A 21,955-nucleotide genomic window follows, 5' to 3' on the forward strand; every position below is an offset into this window, starting at 1 on the left:
CCCTGCCACCTAACAGCCCACTCTTCCAATAGGTCCATGGTATATTTTCTTTGGGAAAGAAATACATCATCCTTAGAGTGGGCAACCTCTATCCCTAAGAAATACTTAGCCTGCCAAGGTCTTTGATGTCAAACACACAGGCCAAATTCTCCTTCAGTAACTTCTGTTCATTATCATAATTTCCAGTGACAATTATGTCATCTGCATACACAAGCAAGCAAGGCTATTAGAGTACCTTTCTTTGAATGCTTGATGAATAGAGTGTGACATCCCCTGCTTTGCCAATACCCCATCCTTCATAGCCCTTGAGAACCAATCAAACCAGGCTCTTGGGGATTGTTTTAGCCCATAAAGAGCTTTCTTTAATTTGCTAACATGACCTGTAACTCCATTAGTATAGCCATGTGAAGGTTCCATAAAGACCTTCTCCTCTAAGTCACCATGTAGAAAAGCATTTTTGACATCTAATTGCATCAATTCTCAGCCATAACAGCTAGCTAAAGATAGGAGAATCCTCACTGTAGTAATTTTTTTCACGGATGCAAATGTCTCCAAGTAATCTATGCCATATGTTTGAGTATAGCCCCTAGCCACCAATTGGGCTTTGTATCTTTCCAATGTGCCATCAACATTGTACTTCACATTAAAAACCTATCTGGACCTTACAGGTTGAACTCCCTTTGGTCTAGGCACCATTTCCCAGGTTTGATTTTTATCCAATGCCCTCATTTCTTCATGCATAACTTGTATCCAATTCTAATTCTCTAATGCCTCTTCTGCAATCTTAAGAATAGCTATGGAATCAAGGAAGGACAAAAAACTTTTGTGTTTTGGGGAAAGACTGATAAGACATGAATTGGGCTATAGGGTGCTGTGTGAAGCTCCTAACACCCTTTCTAATAGCAATAGACAAATTCAAATAAGAGTGTATAGGGTTAGGACAATCAGTAGGGTTAGGAAAATCAAAGGACTGAGTGAGTTCCAAACTTGATCATGAGATAGATGATGGGCCCTACTTGACACATGGATTAGGCTATTCCTTCCTCTTGTACGCGTATGGTGAGCCCTTGAACCTAATAGGAGATATCTTTGATTGGATAGAGATTGGAGAATCAAGAGATGTTTCCAAGTCTCTTGATTCCGCTATCTTGGCATTAGAAGAAGTAGGTGAACTCGAGGAATCTGGAGAAGAATGTGGCTGACATGGCTGAGAATTTTCCAAAATAGGTAGATCATGGTCATTAGCTACAATCTTCCCTTGAGGACTAAAAGTAGGAGACTTGAAAAAAGATTAATTTTCCACAAAAGTCACATCTTTAGACACAAGGATCTTTCAATCAGGAGGATGGCAGCACTTGTACCCTTTTTAGGTAGGAGAATAGCCAAGAAAGACACATCTAAAGGCTCGGGGGTCAAACTTATCCCTGTGATGTTTAGAGACATGAACAAAAGCCACACACCCAAATACCTTGAGAGGAAGAGAGGTATGAAGCCCAATTTCTGGAAAGTAGGAAGAGAGATTGAAATGGGGTAAGCTAATCTAGCACTCTTGAGGGAACCCTATTGATTAAATAAGTTGCAGTTAGTACTGCTTCACCCCAACAAGATTTAGGAACAGAATGTTGGTGCAAGAGAGCCCTAGCAACATTTAAGAGATGCCTCATCTTTCTCTCAACAAATTCCATTTTGCTGGGGAGTTTCTACACAAGAGGATTCATGAACAATCCCCTTTTGTTGGAAAAATTGATTGAGGTGAGTGATTAAAGTAGTATCTTGCATTATCAATTCTAAATTTTTTAATGGAAACCCCAAATTGAGTGAGAATCATCCCTATGAAACAAGGGTAGGATGTTGCTGATGGCTGCTTTGTCCTTGAGTAAATATACCCATGTCATCCTAGTGTAGTCATCAATAAACGATACAAACCATTTAGCGCCAGAACAATTGGGAACTCTAGAAGGCCCCCACACATCAAAATGCACTAAGGAGAAAGGAAACAAAGAGAGTTTATTGCTAATAGCATAAGGCACTCGATGGTGTTTAGATAATTCACACACATCACAGTGAAAAGAATTCACATCTACACCTTTAAATAGGTTTGGAAACATGGTTTTTAACAAAGAAAAAGTTGGGTGCCCTAATCTAAAATGCTAAAGTCACACATCAGACTGAGTAGAAGTGAGCAGAGAGGAATAGTTTAGGCTAGGCTAATCTCCTACAGGTGACTCACTGCTACTTTATAGGTAGTACAACCCATTTAGTGCCTTAATAGCACCAATCATCTCTCCTGTGGCTAGATCCTGAAACACAAAGTCATGAGGTGTGAAAAACACATGGCAATTAAGACTTTGGGTAAGCTTAGAAATTGAAAGTAGATTGGTGGAGAGGCTAGGCACATAAAGTACATGTTGGGCAGGTAGAGATGGGTTCAAACATACATTCCCTCGCTCAACTATAGGAACAACTTGGCCATTGGCAATTGTGATTATTTGCAATTGCGATTTTTCTGGAGTTGGTTATTGGTTCATAGGTTTCTGTCATGAAAGAGGGACAATGGAATTCTTCCTTATCGTCTTATTCACCACAAAAGAGGCTAATTTGATTTATACACCAGCTTCCTATTAGAATTAGGAAGTTGCCAAAAATATTTAAAGAAAAATTCTAAAACCTAGATTAGGAAACCTATACAACATTAGGATACAACAACTTATAGAAACAATTAATCTAAATCTACAAGATACATTCCTTATAAATCAATCAATCAATCACAATCTATAGGATTGGAAACCATATCTGCCGACACTCCCCCTCAAGATTGGGAGTGGATATCCTTCATCCCAATCTTGCTTGTCATCTTCTTGAACACAACCGTTGAAAGGCCCTTGGTTAGCATATTTGCAAGCTGATCTCCCGAGGAGATATAGGGCGTATAAATCATCCCACTATCCAACTTCTCTTTTATAAAATGTCTATCTACTTCAACATGCTTTGTTCTATCATGTTGAATTGGATTATGCGCAATACTAATGGTTGATTTGTTATCACAATAGAGTCTCATAGGTTTTGTCCACTCAACCTTGAGATCCTCCAATAATATTTTTAACGACAATAGCTCACACATACCTAGGGCCATGGATCGAAACTCGGTTTCAGCACTTGACCAAGCATCCACATTCTGTTTCTTGCTCATCCATGTGACCAAGTTACCTCCCAGTAAGGTACAATAGCTGGAGGTTGATCATTTATCCACCACGAATCTTGCATAGTCAGCATCTGTGTAAGATTCTAGTAACATAGCTTCACCTTTTTTAATAGAATGCCCTTCCTAGGTGTGCCCTTAAAGTAGTGTAGGATTTTATAGACAGCTTTAAGATGAGATTCCCTTAGGATATGCATGAATTGGTTGACAACTCCCATGGCATATGTTATGTCTGGCCGAGTATGAGCTAAGTATATCAATTGCCCAACTAGCCTTTGGCAGGCCTCTTTATCAATCAAATCATCCTCTAATGCCTCACCTAGCTTATGGTTTGGATCAATGGGGTTTTCCACTGCTTTGCAACCGAGAAGCCTTGTTTCTCTTAGGAGATCCACTACATATTTCTGTTGAAAGATAAAAATACCTTCTTTGGAATGAGCTTTATTCCCAAAAAAATATTTCAACCTCCCAAAATCTTTAATTTTAAACTCTTTCACCAAGCATTCTCTTAGCTATTGCATGCCCTCTTCATTGTTATTGGTGACTACTATGCCATCCACGTAAACGAGCAGAACTATGACTCCCCCTGTGGCCGAGTGGTGGAAGAAAAGAGTGTGATCTCCTTGACTTTGCCAGTACCCCATACGAAGCATCACACCGGTAAACCTCCCAAACCACATCCTTGGTGATTGTTTTAAGCCATAGAGGGCTTTGTTGAGGCGATAAACAACAGGTTCTTTTGTAGTGGCAGAATACCTTGGTGGCACTTCCATGTGGACTTCTTCCTTGAGTGTACCATGCAAAAATGCATTCTTTACATCAAATTGATGTAAAGACCAATCTAGGTTAGTTGCGAATGAGAGAATCACCCTAACTGTGTTGAGCTTAGCTACTGGAGCAAAGGTGTCTAAGTAATCCACTCCATACACCTGTGTATATCCCTTGACCACCAATCTTGTCTTGTATCGATTTAAGGTCCCATTAGATTTGTATTTAACAGTATAAACCCATTTACACACCACCAGATACTTCCCCTTGGGCAATGGTACTAAATCCCACGTCTGATTTTTGTCAAGGGCAGCCATCTCAGCTTCCATGGCATCCTTCCAATGCTTATCCCTTATCGCTTCAAAAAAGGTTTTTGGAATGGGAATGGTATGAAGATTGCTAAGAAAGGTTTTATGGACTGAGGAGAGTTTAGAATATGAGAGGAAGAGATGTAGGGGATGTTTAGTGTAGGTTCTGGTCCATTTTCGAAGAGCAATAGGCCAATTAAGATCATTGTGAGACCTATTAGTTATGGAAATAGGATCAACTGACTTCTCAGAATTATCAAAAATAGAAACATATAAGGAGTTAGAGATGGAATTACCTGGAGAGGATCAAAAGAGAGATTGAATTGTCAATGCCTTTCTCGTTTGTAAGTGGAGTAGAATCAGGAGTGGATGCTGAGGCTTGCATAGGATTAGGTTCCGGCCTCTGCCTCCTTGAGTATACCTGCAGTGGTCTAGGAGTATTTGGAGACTTTTCTCCTGATGTCAAACCTAAGGATTCCTGTAGGTCAGTAGGTGATTAAAGAGATGATAACATGTCCTAGTTTGAGAGAATGAGAGGATACTCAGTGGACAGATTGAAATTCTGTTCTTGAGCAGTAAAATTTTTAAAGTAAGGCTCATTCTCAGCAAAGGTCATATCAACAAACACAAAAAACTTTCTGGTAGGGGGATGATAGCATTGATACCCTTTCTAGGTTGGAGAATACCCAGTGAACACACATTTTAGGGCACGAGGGTCCAGCTTCTCTCTATTGACAGCAGGTATATGGACATAGGCTGTGCACCCGAAAATCTTAGGTTGCCAATGACTAGCTGTGTGAAAATCAGGAAAATAATCAATTAGGAGTTGAATTGGACTACAAGATGTTGGGATTTTTGAAGGAAGCCTATTAATGAGAGTGGTGGCAGTAAGTGCTGCTTCCCCCCAATAGTATTTAGGGACACGATGATGAAATAGAAGGGCTCTAACCACGGTTAATAGGTGTCCGTTTTTCCTCTCTGCCATCCCATTCTGTTGGGGAGTGTAGGGACAAAAGGAATCATGTATAATACCTTTTTTCTGGAAAAACTGTGATAGGGATTGATTAAAAAAGTCTTTAGCATTGTTAGATCGAATTCTCTTTATCCCTACACCAAATTGGTTTTGAATCATGTTATAGAATGTTGGAAAAATTTGGCTAACTTCAGATTTTGTTTTCAGCAAATAGAGCTAAACAACCCTAGTACAATCATCAACAAATATGACAAAACCGTTTTGCTTCGGAAATGTTGGGGACATTTGATGGACCCCAAATATCACTATGGATTAGAGAGAAGGGAGAATCAAATTTTTTATTTGATAAGGGAAAAGACACTCTTTTATGTTTTGCAAACTCACAAACAACACAGTGAGAGTTTTTTATTTCTAGATTTCTAGCTAAATCAGGAAACATCAACTTAAGGGTATGAAAAGAAGGATGACCAAGCCTATAATGGTGCAACAAAAACTGATTTGCATTGGACTAAACTAGGCATGACACCTGAGAGAAAAATCTTTGTTTGTCCTGTCCATCAGGTTCTTCAAGATAGTAGAGTCCTTCTCTAGCCCTAGCAAGCCCAATCATCCTCTTCTTGCCTTGCTCCTGAATCTCATAGATATTTGAATGGAACAAAACATGACAGTTAGTATCCTCAATGAGTTTTTGGATAGATATTAGGTTGGTGAATAGCTTGGGGACATGAAGAACATTTTTCAAAGTAAGATTTTTATTAAGGAAAATATCCCCTTGGCCTGCAACAATGGTGAGAGAACCATCTGTCATTGTGATTTTTCTGGAACTAGGACATGGGTAATAGGAGATAAACATACGAGGAAAAGAGTCATGTGGCCCGAGGCACCAGAATCTAAGACCCAAGAATTCTGGTACATAATTTCTGAAGCTTGTGGTAGGGAATAAGAAAAAGAAGTATTACCTGTGATAGCAAGAGAACAGGTGCCCTTGTCAGTCTTCTTGTCAAGGGATCCCAAGAAACTTCTTAACTGGTCAATTTCTGACTTTTTTAGCTCCTAGACCTCTCCTTGTTCTGAATCTCTTGGTTCAGGTGACTAGGAATTGGCCATGCACCCCTTGTCCCTGCATTGAACTTCTCACCGGTCCTCCCTTAGGTGGTTTCCCATATAGCTTCTAGCATTTGTATATGGTATGCCTGGGTCTTTTGTAGAAAGTATACCACAAAGAATCCTTATCTACCGATTTCTTTTCTTCTCTAGGCCCTCTACCAGGATTATTAGCCTTCAAGGAGACTAGAGCAGAACCTTCTCCAGAAGGGGTTTCTAGCATGACGCCCTTTCTTCCCTCTTTTGCTCTAATCAAAGACATAGCTTCATTCAAGAAAGGCAAATCCTTCGTACCGAGGATTTGTACTCTTACTGTATCAAATTCGAGGTTGAGGCCGGCTAGAAAATCATAGTGTCAGAACTCTATTTCTGATAAGGAATTCTCTCGCAATTCAGTGGAGAATTGCAGGGGAATTGAGGTGTAAATTTGAAGAATTGAGTGATGAGGGAGAGAACTGAGAGAAAGAGAGATCGAAATAGAGGAGTGGAGGGAAAATGAAATCAATATTTTCTCATTCATGCTCAACTTGGCCGCGGGCTTGGCTTATATAGCCAGCCTTGGCGCCTCATTTTGAGTTTACATTTGTATTATAACTGCCTCTACTCTTTTATTACAATAGTGCCTTATTCTAACTACCTCTTGTTATTATTACCCAAATGCCCTCCTTTAACCGTGGGACTATGACACATAGATCCTCTCTTTCTCCACAAATCGTTTGTGTATGGCTGCATCCTCACTACACTTCATCTTTAAGCACTGGTAGTGGTCGAGTTCTTGCCATAGTGTTTGCAACAGGTTAGCATTCTCAGTGATGGTCCTTGTTCCTTGTTTGGTTGCTACTGCCTTTGCTCTTATTTCATAGATCTGGGTTGCATCATGAACTTTAGAGTAGGTGAGACTTATTGCATCCCAAATATCTTTAGCCGTTGTCAAGAACATAACTGTGTCACTGATCTCTGGAACCATTGAGTTCCAGAGCCAAGACATTACTAAGGAGTCTTCTTTATCCCATGCTCCAAATGCTGGATCCGTCTCTTTAGGACCTGTTCCCAACAAGTGGCTGAGTTTCCCTTTCCTTTTAAGAAAGGTGCGGATTAGCTGGGACCACTTTAAGTAGTTTTTACCGTTTAACTGGCAAGCTACTTGAAGGTTTTGTAATTCTCCCTCTATACCACTACCATGAGTCCCAGCAAACTGAGTTTCAGTAGGTGGAACCTCAGTCGCATGGCTGGAATCTCCAGATTCGGGTATAGGATCATGTGTAATAGACATGATGACAAGAAAGAGAAGGTAGAGGGAAGATTTGACAAAGGAAGATTGAAAGAACATGCTATGATCGAAGCTGGATTAGTGCTTCTATGGCTCTGATACCATGTCCCGAAAGGAGGACAATGGAATTCTTCCTTATCGTCGTATTCACCTCAAAAGAGGCTAATTTGATTTATACACCAACTGCCTATTAGAATTATGAAGTTGTCAAAAACATTTAAAGAAAGATTCTAAAACCTAGATTAGGAAACCTATACAACATTAGGATACAACAACTTATAGAAACAATTAATCTAAATCTACAAGATACATTCCTTATAAATCAATCAATCAATCATAAACTATAGGATTGGAAACCATATTTGCCGACAATTTCAAACATTTTCAGGTTAGGTGTCATGTGATCAGTGGCTCTATAATCTAAAATCCATAGTTCATTCCTAGCTGAATATGAGGCAATAAAGAGTAAAGCACATACCTGCTTGAGCCAAAGAACATTCACCTTGGAGAGTCTTTAAGAACGACTTTAGCTTCCCAATCTCTTCTGCATTCAGTTCTCCTAGGTCTGAGGAGGTAGTTGAGTCAACCTTTTCAGTTGGCTCTTCTGGTGCTTTGGTTGAGAGGTAGGCTTTTACTTGGTTCTTAGGCTACAAGTTCTTGAAACCTCCCATTTTGTTTAGCACTACCTCTTTACCATGCAATTTAAAGCATGTTTCTCTTGTATGCCTTGGCTTTTTACAGTAAGAGCACCAAAGCCCACCCTTGTTTGCTTCGATGAAGACTAATCTCTGTTTTGCAGAGTGTCACGACTCTAGGGTACAATGGTCATTAAGCATGCGGCAATTACTGGTTTGTATTTTTCTTGTATTTCTTTAGTTACATTTCTGTTTTAGATGAGAAGTTGTAATACTTTCAGTTACAAATGATAACTGAAAGCACTAATAGTAAGAGTACCTATATAAGCTACTACCCGAGAGGCTCTTTTGGAGGATATTAAGTAATAATTGATTGAATGCTTCTCTCTTTTTAGTTCTCTCCCAGATTTCTCTCTCACATCTTTGTGCTCCTCTCTCCATTCCTCTCTATTCTACTGGTATTCTTGCTATCTCCCTCCAATTCCTCTCTCTTTCTCACCCGAATTCTTCTCAATTTTCCATCTAAACCCTAGCCAAACCCTAGGGTTGTAGCACAGAGGCTTTATCCATGTACCCTGCACTTTGTTAGTTACCATAGCCGATCCCTCCATGTTATGATCAGTAAACATGGCTGTCCTCCTGTGTTCTTCACTTCTTACTATAAAATAAACCTCATTTAATGATGGCATCTTTTCCTTGCTAAGTATTTATTCTTTCACTTGATCAAACTCAGGATTAAGTGTTGCCAAAAACTCCACTATCCTTCTCTCTCTCTCTCTCCAGCACAGAGGTTAAAATGATAGCATCCTCACTACATACCATTTTTATATCCTGATAGTGGTCTAATTCCAGCCAAAATTCATTCATCCAATTGTAATATTCAGTTACAGTCAAAGACCATTGCTTTGTACTACTGATCTTTGTTTTAATTTCATACACAACTAATGCATCTTGCACCTTAGAATAGGCCCTCTTCATTGTTTTCCAAATATCTCTAGCGGTAGATAAAAACATATAGTTTTTACTTACCTTGGGAAGCATTGCACTCCATAGTTAGGACATCAACATTGAATCCTCCACATCCCAGGCAGCAAAATTAGGATTCGATGCCTTAGGTATTGGTCTGGTGAGATGGGCTATTTTCCTTAGGCCCTTCAGAAAAGTTCTCACCAATTAGGACCACTGAAGATAGTTCCCACCATCTAGATGGTAGGAATGGTGCATTCTTGGTAGCTCGCATGTCGGAGCTCCACTAGCAGTCTGCTCAATTGGCATTGCTTCTCTTGTTGACATAGGAGAAGCAGTTTCAGAAATCTCTGACATTATAGGGAGATATAGCAGCCGGAAAAATCAAGAAGAAACAGAGAAGGGATCATGGCAATGAAGAGGCTCGCAAGAGGAGAAATCGGGGCAATGAAGGCTCACAATTGATAATCAGAGGTATTAGGCTCTGATACCATGTAGAAAATAGGGTAAAGAATGTAGGAGAAAACAAGAACAATTCTCTATATTTCTTCACTATCCACAGTATTGCATTCTCTATTAATAGGGAAGAGAATTACAACTTAGGAAAGCTATATAAAATGGGAAGATATGCTATACACTGTACAAAGGAAATAAGAGATACAAAGAAACAGAAATAAGAAATCTCTAAAATTGAACTGTCTCGATCCTAAGGGTAAATCAGTAAAGGGGTCGATAGTAGCCGTTAGTTGTTATCTAGCTGGGGGTTAGGAGGATAGGGAGTTAGCTAACAGTACTGCCTTGCTGTTATGTTAGGGGTGGTGGTGTTGTTATGGTTGTTGCTAGAGACTCTATAAGAGACCTACGGTAGTAATAGAAGAATCATCAATGAATTGAATAAAGATTCTGATTTCCCTCCCACTCTTCTCTCTCCCTCTCTACGTCTGAACCCTGTCTTTTCCTTCTCCATTTCTCCCCCTTTCTGTTCTGGTTTCTCCCTCCAATTCTGTTCTTTCTTCTTCAATTTCCTATTCAAACCCTAGGGTCGTGACAGACTACTTTCTAAATGCTGAGGATATAGGATCTGTTCTGATTTTTGGAAAGCTGGATTAGGCGCCCATTCCATGATTCCATGGATCATTCAGTAGGATTTTTTTTTTTTATGCTGGTAAAGAGACACCTTTGGATGTTTTTTTTTTTAAAAAAAAAACACCTTTGGGTATTTTTTAATCCTACTAAATTTACCATAACTAGTGTGGCCAACAAATCGCCCCTACCAATAAACAAACAAATAAAATACAGCATGTGATTTGGAATAATATTTGGTGCCCCAGGTTCATATAGTTGATTAAAGATTCCTGTAGCCTTGTATGAGTGCAGTGTAACTTCGTGTCTGACATACTGTTTGGGTGTTCAAATGGTGTGACACAAATGCAATAAGCCCCTGTTTGCTGTCTTGTGCACTGGTTGATAAGTCTATAGCGTGCATACACAAAATAGCAGCCACATCAGACCATGATTTAGACTTCAGAATAAAATTGGACCCCACTATTTCCTTTTAATTTGATCTGGAATTTAATTTGAGATAAATTTGATTTCCGAATCTCTGATGCAGGGGCACTTCCATTACCTGCTACTGAAAAGGCACCAGAACGATTTCAGACACGGATTTTGGCAGTGTTTATGACCTTTTTCATGACACTTGTCACACTCTTGCATTCAGCAGCAAGCCTTGCAACTAAAAGACTACCTTACACTTCTTCCAGTCATGAAAAAAAATTACATGGACTCTCTCCAGATGCTGTACCAAAGGAGGAGTGTCGCCCCCCTTCACCATCTCCACAATTTACTGAGGCAGAACTCTTGTCCTCCGTTCTGAAAAGACTGGGAGAGCTTGAAGAGAAGGTTGATACACTTCAAGCGAAGCCATCTGAGATGCCTTATGAGAAAGAGGAACTGCTGAATGCTGCTGTTTGCCGTGTGGATGCCCTAGAAGCAGAATTGATTGCTACTAAAAAGGTGCAGGCACCATATTTTTAATTGCGACTAAATACTTTTCCTTGATCCTCTAACTGATGTATTATATTGACATGGAACAAAATCTTAGTCTGCAAATAGTTAAAGCACTTGAAAGTTCTTTGGATATAAGTTGTTTACCAAAAAAAATATACAGATACATATGAATATCATAATAAGTAAATAGAAAAGCAACAATTAGGTCATTATAATGCACATTATCCTTAAAGGGTTCTCCACCTTGTTCTTCTTGGTTTCATCTACCTTTTTTTGGCTAAAAGCTCATTTCATCTTATCCATTCTCCTCACCAGGAGAATATATGTCCTTTTCTTACATAACCAGAGCATCCTAACCATGTTTGTACTTCTTATCTTCAATGCAATCCACTTTGATCTTATGATGTATAACCATATTACCAATTTATCCTTTCAGTATAGTTGCACATTTGCTGTTGCACTCTCATTTCCATTACACTTACATTTTGCGTATGCTTGTGCTTCATTGCTTAACACTGGTATTATTGTCATCTATTATTTTTATTAGCTTTAATGAAATTTTAGTATCACATAATAAAACACATACACATTCTCCATTTTAACCATCCTGTCTTATAGAATAACATCCTCAATAATCTTCCCATCTTTTTGAGCTAGCCACATCAGAGTACCTTTTTTTTCTCCTTCCTTCCTTTCCTTTATTAGTTTTATTTTTATTTTTATTTTGTTTTATGTTGTGGAGGTTGGGGAAAGTTGGGTTCGGGATATGAAAAGCCTCACCAGGATTTGGCTATTTGATTGGATGCTATAATCTCACTTTTCCTTGTCTAATGCTCATCAATATATGTTCATCTCCTGGTTGATATAATGCTAAAACTTCCTACTATTGGCTTTCAGGCCAAATATGTATTTGATTGGATCTGGATGTGTGCATAGGAGGACAGAACCATCTTTTTTTTTTTTTTTTTAATCATATTTCTCGCTTCTCCTTGAGGGGGAGATAACTTGTATCGTTGTATTCTCTTGCCTAGCAGGCTTTGCACGAGGCTTTAATGAGGCAGGAGGAACTGCTTGCTTACATCGACAGCCAAGAAGAAGCCAAGCTCCGGGTGAGTTAAATATATATATAGATATATATTAGATAATAATATAGCTGGAGGGGAAAACACTTCCCCGTACAAGTAAAGATTCATTCAGTCTCATGCAATATTATTCTAATGATGTGCGTTGAATGCATGTTGGAGTAGAAAAAGAAGTTTTGCTGGTGAAGACTGAAAAGGGACAGAGAAAGTGTGAGGTCGAGCGGTGTTGATATTACATACGTTGCCAAACCCGTTAAAAAAAGTGTCAGTCAGTGGCCTTTTGTGTATACTTGTTAACATATACCATCAACGTTAACCTCGCGGAGGAGGAGGATCTGCCACCCTCAGTCATATGAAGATGAAGATGATGATGATGATGTTCTTTGTATTGAGATATGAAAGAGTATATACCAGATTCGTGAGTTACTACTACTTGCACTGTTTATGGAGTTATCTTTTCTATGAATGATCTGTATCAAATACATTTTATGGTTCCATTTCCTGAAATATTGTTACAATGAGCAATAGAGCTTTCCCATTGCGTACTTTCTTAGTTGCCATCTTGAAGTGTTCCATTTTCTTGCCTCTCGAGCTATGTACCCAATAAATGAGAGTTTACTGTGGTGTGAGGAGGACTAGGTGCCTCTTTTACTGTGGTGGATTAGTTGTTTAAGAACAATTTTTAGTAAATTAAAAGTTATTTTGTGTTAAAATGTTTGGCCGACATAAAACGACGCTATTGTTATTATGTACTATACTGTTGATGATAAATTAGAATTTCTTGTTATAATGTCGTTGAATTCTCAAAAGAAAAAGAAAAAAAGACGCCCTTTGCCTTGTCCTGTCTCAAGTAAAGAGTTGGGGCATCTAAACATTTTATTCATTGAGTCGCAAACACATGTTCAGTCCCCCAAGGCCGAGAGTAGAGTTCTAAATAAGGGTGTGAAATTTGGGTCTAGTCGAAATACCAGAATCGAGTTGACCGAAATTATTGGTTGGGTTTCGTTTTTGATAAAATTTAGTTTGATTTGGATTTTTTTTTTTTTTTTTTTTCCGGGGGGGGGGGGGGGAGGAGGATTTCGATTACTTGGTTTTGATTCGATCTTTGGGTTCGAAATAACTGAATTGACCGAAGTTATAAAATAACTATATTTTTGGATTAAGTGTGTGCACTGAATAAGAAAAGAAAAAAAAAAAATAAAAGTTAGGACTTTTAAAACTCATCACCTTTAATCATCCTTCTTTGTTCTTTCTCATCCTGCCTTTGTCTTTTCCCTTTGTGGCTTCATCTTTCGCTTTCGATTGACGATTGTCATCCTCCTCACTTGTTGGCCACTGTCGTCCCTATCTTTCTATTTGCCCTAATCGGTGACTTGCAAGTTGAACAAAAAATCAAGTCCTCTTTACCCGTTGAAGCCATCGTCCTCGTCTTTTGTCGGCCATTGTGTCTCCAATTTTCTCTTTACTTTGATTGCCAACCCCTGCAAGTGAGTTTCAATTTGAGTTTTTTGGTGATTTTCGATTTTATTAATTTTTTTAGTTTTTTTGGTTTGTTTGATTTTTTATTTTTAATTTAATTTTTTAATTTATTTGATCAGTTCGATTCGATTTTTTAAAATAATTCAATTTTTTAGTTATTAAATTTCGATTCGATCCGATCGTTTGCACACCTCCAATTCTAAACTTTCACTTTAATACATTTTAGTTTATTGATCACTCATCGTATAATTTATAAATTTAAGGATAAAAGTAATTATGATAATATTATGTCTAATAGTTCTTAATAGTGCTTTTTTTAATATTTTAGATGATTAATTGAAAAAAATATGATTATTCTTCCATTTCCGTTAATTTAAATGGTAAGTAATCTGCTACATTTTTTTGTTAATGAGGTTACAAAAACTTAAATATAACTGTTAATCGGTTTAAGGGTTCCTTTAACCTAAGTGGTAATCCGTTACATTCTTTTGCTAGTTATAAAAACTTATATATAATTGTTAATGGTATTTTAAAATAATAATAATTAGTTACATAAATACTTAAGTTTACAAGCGTGCACGGTCAATTTAAAAGAATTTAAAAATTATATCATAATTTTTTTTAGTATATATTTCAAATCAAACCAAACCATAAAATTACGATTTAGTTTAGTTTAAACACATTGCAAAATCACATAACCAATGTAATAATATACATCTCCAGCAATAATAATAATAATAATAATAATAAAGAATTAAATATCTGATCACATAAGAAAAAAAAATACGAATTTGCAATAATGTTCAAACAATATTAATGTACTCATAAAGCTTAAATCCTGCAGGAAGTTCAAGTAGTTCAACTCATAAGTCATAAATGTTGAAACAATTGTGCAAATGCTATTAATGTTTTGGTTTAAGCCTATTTATTTTTTGTATAAAACTTCTATACAAAATGTTAAACAAAAAAAGGGGTAAAAACTTTATCATTAAATTATTTTTTGGATAAATGTTGCATATGATAGTATATATAATACATTTATTATATACATATCATAATTTACAGTTAAGTTTTTGTTTGGTATTAAAAGAAAAAAAAAACCAAACTATAAACTATGATTTACGAATCAAACCATCATTTAAAAAAATAAAAAAGAAAAATGAAACTAAACCAAATTCACATTAATTTAATTTGACTAACGGTTAGACCAAACACGTACAAAGCAATTAAGTGCAAGTGCAAATAAAGTGGCAAGAGTCAAGCGGAGCAATATATATTGAAATTATTATATGCAAGTAGTGTTCATAGAGAATATAGGGACTTCTAACCACTTTGAGCCATATACAAAAATATGTAGGCTCAATGGGCAAGACCCATAACCATAATAGCATTTGTGAGATTAAACTTTTAGACCACTTGACCAACAACCACTGAAGCAAGGCTTTTGCTCTTGTAGTTGTGGTAAAAACAAAAAAACAAGAAAAAAAAAATAGAAGAATTGGCTCAAGGACTATTATAGATGGCACATTTCTGGGCTCTGAAATTAACTCTTGCAGCCAGTTTCAATATAACGTACGTATTACAACTATATATATATATATATATTGCAAACAGGTTTACAGCACTTGGATGGACCCTTATCCCCTTCCAATCACAGTACTAATAGTAGTTGTGACTTTGAAAACTGCATTAGTTGAATGGATGGAGGTTAGAAACCAAAAATACTCTTCTTTTTCTTCTTCTTGTCAATGTAGGCTAGGATCTCTTCTTGTCGGGAAAGGGCGTCCTCGAGAGCCTGAACAAGAAACAAACAAAACCGCATAAGTCACTCCGCCTGCAAGAGGAGGAGATATAAATTTGAGCTGCAATTTCTTTCACAAGGGTCCTCCCTAGCTATAGTAGTATAGCACTTCATAGAACCAATGAAGGAGATGTTGCAACAAATCCATTCCCTTTTGAAATAATTGAGGAGAAGTAGATGGCACCTTCTTTGCTGCTGAAAGCTCTTGCTCAAGTGCGTCAACGCGATTGAGGGCAGCCTTCAGCATTTCTTCTTTTTCGGGTGGCATAACTGCAGGTTTGTTGCTTATAACAGTCACCTTCTCCTCCAGTTCACCCATGCGCTTTGTGACTGCCAAAAACTCATTGTTGGAGACTGCGGGGGCCTGTAACTGGTGCGGTCTCATATCTGGCTCAACACCGAACATGGAATTAGAATAGAGGGATGCAGCTGTAAGCTTCCTTGGCATGTTGCCTGTCAAGCGGATCAAAGTGGCAATGCCCATCACAAAGGTCATAACCCCGGTGAAAATCTGATTGCTTCCTCCTTCATAAGTCTTGTGAATACCATCTTCAGTGAAACAATCTATATGCTCACAGAGAAGGGACAATATTACTTTAAAAGAAAACAAGTATTTACTACAGAGAGAGAGAGAGAGAGAGAGAGAGAGTTTTGGGAAAATAGGCAGCATGTATTACAAATACATACATCCTTTTACAATCTTATCATATGCTTACGAATACAACCAAATTTCACTGTAATAATAATACAAATGATATAAACTTATTCCTCTCTCTACAAGCTTAAACTTTTGGATGAGTTGGTTATTAAAAATTCAATGTGATACCAGAGCAAGGGAACGTAGTACATTGGTCAACTGGAGAGCCCAAAGTTCCACTTAAGTCCTTGCAATTGGTTCAGGTGCAAATAAGTGACAATACAAACTACAGTGAATGGAATTGTTGATTGCAAAAGCTTTCTAATTATGTCCATACAGAAACTCCAAAATGGAACACATGGGCTATTGGATTGTACATCTATCGTAGTAATTATTTGAAATTTGTAAAAATAACTAGCATAGGTAGTAACGTAATATGTACCTTTTGGAAAGGCCCCTTGTACAGATTTAACCCAAGTTGCATCCATGGCCTTGTCAACAAGTGGAAGAAGCAAGTCTTTTTCGTGGATAGGAGCCTGGAGAAAAAACATTTCAAGTCAGGTTGACTGGAAGAAACCAAACACACATAAAAGCTGTGAAAGAATTGAAGAAAATATAGACAGTAAATAGTTGGGGTAATTGAGCACCAGAAACGAACATCTATGCAACATTAATGTATAAAGCACAAAAATAATACTAGTACATTGCATTGCCAGACATAAAAACGGATCAAAAGGCATGCAGTTGAGGGCGTGCAAGTTTAATGAGGAAAAAGGAAAGGATATCACATTATCCATTTCCAAATTTTTCCATATGGAAAAATTAAAATAAAGTATAATGATATGAATCCACCAGCAAATATTCAAACGAGTACAACATATGTGAATAGAGCTGCCCACAAAATTTCATAATGTAATTCCTAAAGAACACATACTTTTCTCTAATTTCTTTGAACGAAATGAAAAACTACTATATTCATCACAGAAAATCAAAGAAGATGTCAGAATTGGTAGGGGTCATATTTCTGAAACGATTACCTAAAAGGAACAAAATTGGAAAAGATAATTCTAGAAGCTTCCTCTGAGCCTCTCCAGGATGTCCTCATATTCAAATTTGACTTTTCTGATTAAGTTACTAGCTGCCACAAGCCAATCTAAGTATGATCATTGGGACACACACCTAAACACGTTTATAGTTTATAATGCATCACTTGCATGCCATGGTAGCCTGACTAACTTACTTGCTTTCGAACAATGGAGAGTTGCGGCTGTGCTGCTTTTGGCTTGAAAGAGTTACATTTCTTCGTACTCTATATAGCAAGCAATTGTTAAATAAATGTTATATGTTTTACACACTGAAATCATCATCATCAGGTAGGAAACTAAAAATACACAAATCCAAGTTTCAATATAAGTTGGTCTATACCTCTTGACTTGCACTCTCATCCTCAGAAATTGTTTTCACATCAACAGCGGGAATGCAGGGTTTTGATTTGGCTACACTACTCTGAACTATCTGGCTCACAAGAATAAGAACAAAGCATTGGCATGTTTTATAACAACTGCATTTTGACAAAATGAAGACCTAAACAAAGAAAAGTAAGGCAGAAAGAAAGGTTCAGCACCTTCATTATTTCAGGATCATTCCACGGGCCCTTATCAGATTTCATGCATCCACCTTTGTCTTCACAAGTACACGTACCACCCAAAAATTCTGGCAGCTCACTGGTCGAAGATCAGCATAGAAAATTTTGCTGTGAGAACCATACTAAAGTTTTATAAGGTCATGAATTTTCCAATACATTGAGCGGATACTGTTATTCAATAAGCTTATTGACAGCAATTTTGATGCATCTTAAAAAGACATAGAAGTCCCAACAATCCAATTGGAGAAAAAGAATACCATCTCAATTCAGTAAAAGTTACAGTTACCTGGTATCAATTACTTCAAGCAATTTGCTCTGATATTTGTTGCCCAGAACCTGGTACAATAAAAACCATTCATGAGTTTGATTGACTTGTTCAATGAAAATCATGCATACTTGAGATAAATTGATGAAAATGGCTTACTTGAATTTTCGCAGATGTCTTGGGGTCCAGGAATGTTTTAACAGTGTTCCATAACATCCTAAAACCAGAACCTGCGTTAATAATGTACATGCGACACAGGGTCTGCAAAGAACAAAATACCCAAATGAGAACTTGAAGTTAAATGAAAAAAAAAAGAAAAGGAAAAGAACATCATTTACATCAAGATAAAACAGTACCTCTGGATAATTGTCGCCATCAACCTTCTGAATGCGTTGAATAAGCTCTCTTGCAGTTTTGCTCATTTGTTTCAGTCCCTAGGGCATCAAACAGTGTAAATTCGGGGTGCCAGTTTTCTTTTCTTTTCTTTTTTTCTCTCAACTAACAAATGATATTAAAGCTATTAAATTTTCTTTTCCAAACAGGCTAAAAAAGTCATATGATATATCATTTTTTAAGTACAACACATTTTATATGTGCATGCACCCTGAATTCAGTAGGGCAGTCTTACTCTGGTTGTAGCCATTCAATAGGCAGATGCAGCAGATCGCTTAAGATAAAGTGAGGGGGGGGGGGGGGGGGGGGGGGAATGGTCTCAATCATATTTCTTTTAAGGCTCATTTTTCAGAAAATTGCTAGGCTCTTTTTACTCAAAACAAATTTTTGGGATCTGCACATACCACTCCTTGAACATCCAGAATAGTTGTGCTCTGGTCGATGTGCCTTTTTGCAGCAACTGAACAAGCTGGGAACTTGGCATTGAAGGCCCTCTCAAATTCCTGCACATGGTAATTCAAGTAGCGCTCCATTGTTGTGACCTGCAGAAGCTTGACTGGATCAACTTTTCCAAGTCTCTCAATATAAACAGGTCGTCCATCCTTGTCGACCCCATGATGTCCCTGTGGATAGTACTCAAGCACCTCATCTTTCTCCTTGAACTCAAAATCCTGAGCAAATAAGTGAATTGGTGAAAATAAGGAACACAATGTACTAGTCTAATAATAAAGACCCATCCCAGTGCCAATGGTTTGGCTATATAGAGGCAAATCAAAACAACAAACATTGTTTTCTGAAATACCTCCATAATGGTGTCTGCACCAAATTCCTTTCTCCATTGAATCATATCAGTCCACATCTGTTTTGTTTTTTCAGTATCAAATTTCCTAGCCTTCAAAAATCTGACCACCATGTAACAAATTGGTAATCTGATTATTGATACTGATCATGCAAAGATCAGTTCCAGAGCATTAAATCAGATAAAAGGCATAAAACTCTGTTTAAAAATACGTTGCTGAAAATTTTCCAGATAGCATTACAAACTAAACGTTGCTTGTATAAGAATATTTGATTTCATTCCATTATACAATAAACTAATGTCCAGTATTTCCTCTATATGCACGTATAACATCAAAACATGTTCAGTCTAGGAAATAAGGAAACCATTTTCCATAATAGTATGTGTTCCATCAGTAACATTTGCCACTAAAAGCATTAAAATAAACACAAAATTATTATTGAAAAGGCAGCAGGCATGCTTGACAGGTCAGAGTATCAGAGGAAAGGAATACAGGGCATATTAAGAATGGCTTATGGATTACAGTGTTTGGTAAAGTCGGCTTCATTAAAGAGATTACAAGTAAACATAGACAAAAAGATGAAATACCAAAAAGAAATAAAATAACTCAGAAGGTTAAATGCAGCAAAAGTATAAAGGAAATCTATCAATGTAATGCCTTTATTACTACTGAATCTAGTAGAAAGGAACCTTGCCCATTAACATAAAAAAAATTATAGATTATATGTGGCTTGACTTCATTTGTTTCTTGCAGAGAAAATCCCGCAAGAGGCATGAAAGCCACTAGCATTCCATTTCCCAAATCATTGAGAAAATCCCGTAAGGAAATCTATCAATGTAATGTCTTATTTAATATTTAATCTAGTAGAAAAGGAAACTTGCCAATTAACATAAAAAAAGTATAGATTATGTGGCTTGACTTCATTTGTTTTTTGCAGAGAAAATCCTGCAAGAAGCATGAAAGCCACTAGCATTCCATTTCCCATATCATTGATGATGGAGCAAGCAATCGGAAATAACCTTAGCAGCATGTGATAATCATCATGCTTTTCAGGTAGCAATTCTTCAAGGATTAGGGTTTGGCGTAGTTGATCCACTGCCTGTACTTCCTCTGCATCACGCTCCTCTTCAAATGCAAATGACATAACTCTGCTGGTTCTCCTTCCCTTTTTGTTCAAGGAATGCCTAAACTTACTTGAGGCATTAATTGCCCTTTGCTTGAGAGACCCAATCCTTGTTTTCTTCTCACCATCAAAGTTATCAGTGTTAGATTTTTCTAGACCTGTGGACAAATAATGCATAAAAGATTACCTCTTATATCAAACAGAAGATAATTAAAAATGACGAGGTTTGAATTCTATTGCTTTATGCCTCCAGAAATTATATATAGACATACACGGATTAATGCATTTACAACTGGAGTTAAACAGAAGATGAATATCCGTTGCAACTAGATTGATGTATGAACCACTAAAGCCTGTTTAATTAAAATTTTCATTTGCATTGAAATAAATGCATTATTATAATAATGGAGTTTTAGTTGCAGTATAATGACCATGTATCGAGCTCCAGTAAATTTCAAATTAAAAAAAATTCTTAAAAGATAAAAGCAGATACAATTGCAGAAAATAATTGATCATCTTAGGCACCTGGCTGAACAGATTGCTCAAGAGGTCCAGACATATTGTCACTCGTAGCCATACTTTGCAAGTTTCCTCAAGCGGAAACAGCAAAGGTAGGTCCAGTAGAATGAAAGATGCCTACATCATTACCAAAAAGAAAAAAAAAAAAGGGTTAAAAATGATATATCCATGTGAAGAAAATTCATAATATTGAGGTCATAGCAGTTAAGCTTCCAAATCCAAGTCCCACAGTCAAAAATGATTGTATTACTTGACTAGAAAGAACAGGTCTGCAATTTTCTCTCTCTGTTTTCCCTTCAAAAAAAAAAAAAAATCTATTAGAAGCACTTAGTAAGTTTCTAAAACTCCCAATTCTTTCAGTCTGGAGTCCTAAGAATATTCAGCAAATATTTGCTGAAATTAACATAATCAGATTCTAATTGTATACTCTTTTCCTAACTACCATGGTCATGAGTTCTCCAAATTGTCAAGAAATCATAATTGCAAAAAATAATATAAAAAATCGACCAATGCTAACCAAACATCATTTACTGCTAGTCTAGCATACAGTACATATAATGATATAAAGAGAAAACATAGATTGATCTTTCCATTGTCTGTCACTGTTTTAAGCTGTCAAATTTGCCCTCAAGGATTTTAGTTATTTACTGATGATTTGATCAGAATTTCCTTTCTTGCATTATACTAGAAACGTGTTCAAACGGATTGAAAAACCTGTAACTCAGATTTTTTACAATTTCTTTAATCATCCACGGTATGGGAGAGAGACAGCGCATGTGGGTTTTTCATAGGTGCAGATCACCTTTTTGTTTCTAATTTCTTTGTCATTTTTATTTTCATAAAAAAGGTGGAAAATAAAGAAGAACTATTGAAGATCAACATATATTCTGCACAAATCTTGGCCTCTAGTGCAACAATATACAGCCAAAACATGAGAACGGTAGTCCTTTACATCCATGAAGGGAAATTCGATAATGA

The 21,955-nt window shown here is 37.0% G+C and overlaps 2 protein-coding genes across 2 annotated transcripts in view; one reads left to right on the forward strand and one right to left on the reverse strand.

The window, feature by feature from the left end:
• LOC127801609 (phosphatidylinositol/phosphatidylcholine transfer protein SFH8-like) overlaps nt 1-12,860 on the forward strand; it is a 29,644-nt gene extending 16,784 nt beyond the window's left edge. Inside the window, exons 13-15 of the mRNA XM_052336879.1 lie at nt 10,836-11,239; nt 12,268-12,342; nt 12,481-12,860. Of these exons, the coding sequence (XP_052192839.1) occupies nt 10,836-11,239; nt 12,268-12,342; nt 12,481-12,501 (500 nt within the window). The 3' untranslated portion in view covers nt 12,502-12,860. The remainder of the gene's footprint in view (nt 1-10,835; nt 11,240-12,267; nt 12,343-12,480) is intronic.
• Nucleotides 12,861-15,321: 2,461 nt separating this feature from the next.
• Nucleotides 15,322-21,038, reverse strand: LOC127802294 (phosphatidylinositol/phosphatidylcholine transfer protein SFH12-like). The gene is made up of 13 exons (XM_052338010.1): nt 20,984-21,038; nt 20,355-20,616; nt 19,338-19,437; nt 18,940-19,206; nt 18,499-18,576; nt 18,302-18,403; nt 18,164-18,213; nt 17,857-17,956; nt 17,658-17,747; nt 17,473-17,541; nt 16,675-16,768; nt 15,780-16,159; nt 15,322-15,589 (listed from the first exon to the last, which is right to left on the reverse strand). Exons 1-13 carry the CDS (start codon nt 21,033-21,035, stop codon nt 15,503-15,505), a joined length of 1,731 nt encoding a protein of 576 aa, XP_052193970.1. The 5' UTR covers nt 21,036-21,038; the 3' UTR covers nt 15,322-15,502.
• Nucleotides 21,039-21,955: the final 917 nt, after the last annotated feature.

Source organism: Diospyros lotus, chromosome 5 (genome assembly GCF_014633365.1).
Source record: "Diospyros lotus cultivar Yz01 chromosome 5, ASM1463336v1, whole genome shotgun sequence".
In the NCBI taxonomy this organism is placed as follows: Eukaryota; Viridiplantae; Streptophyta; class Magnoliopsida; order Ericales; family Ebenaceae; genus Diospyros; species Diospyros lotus.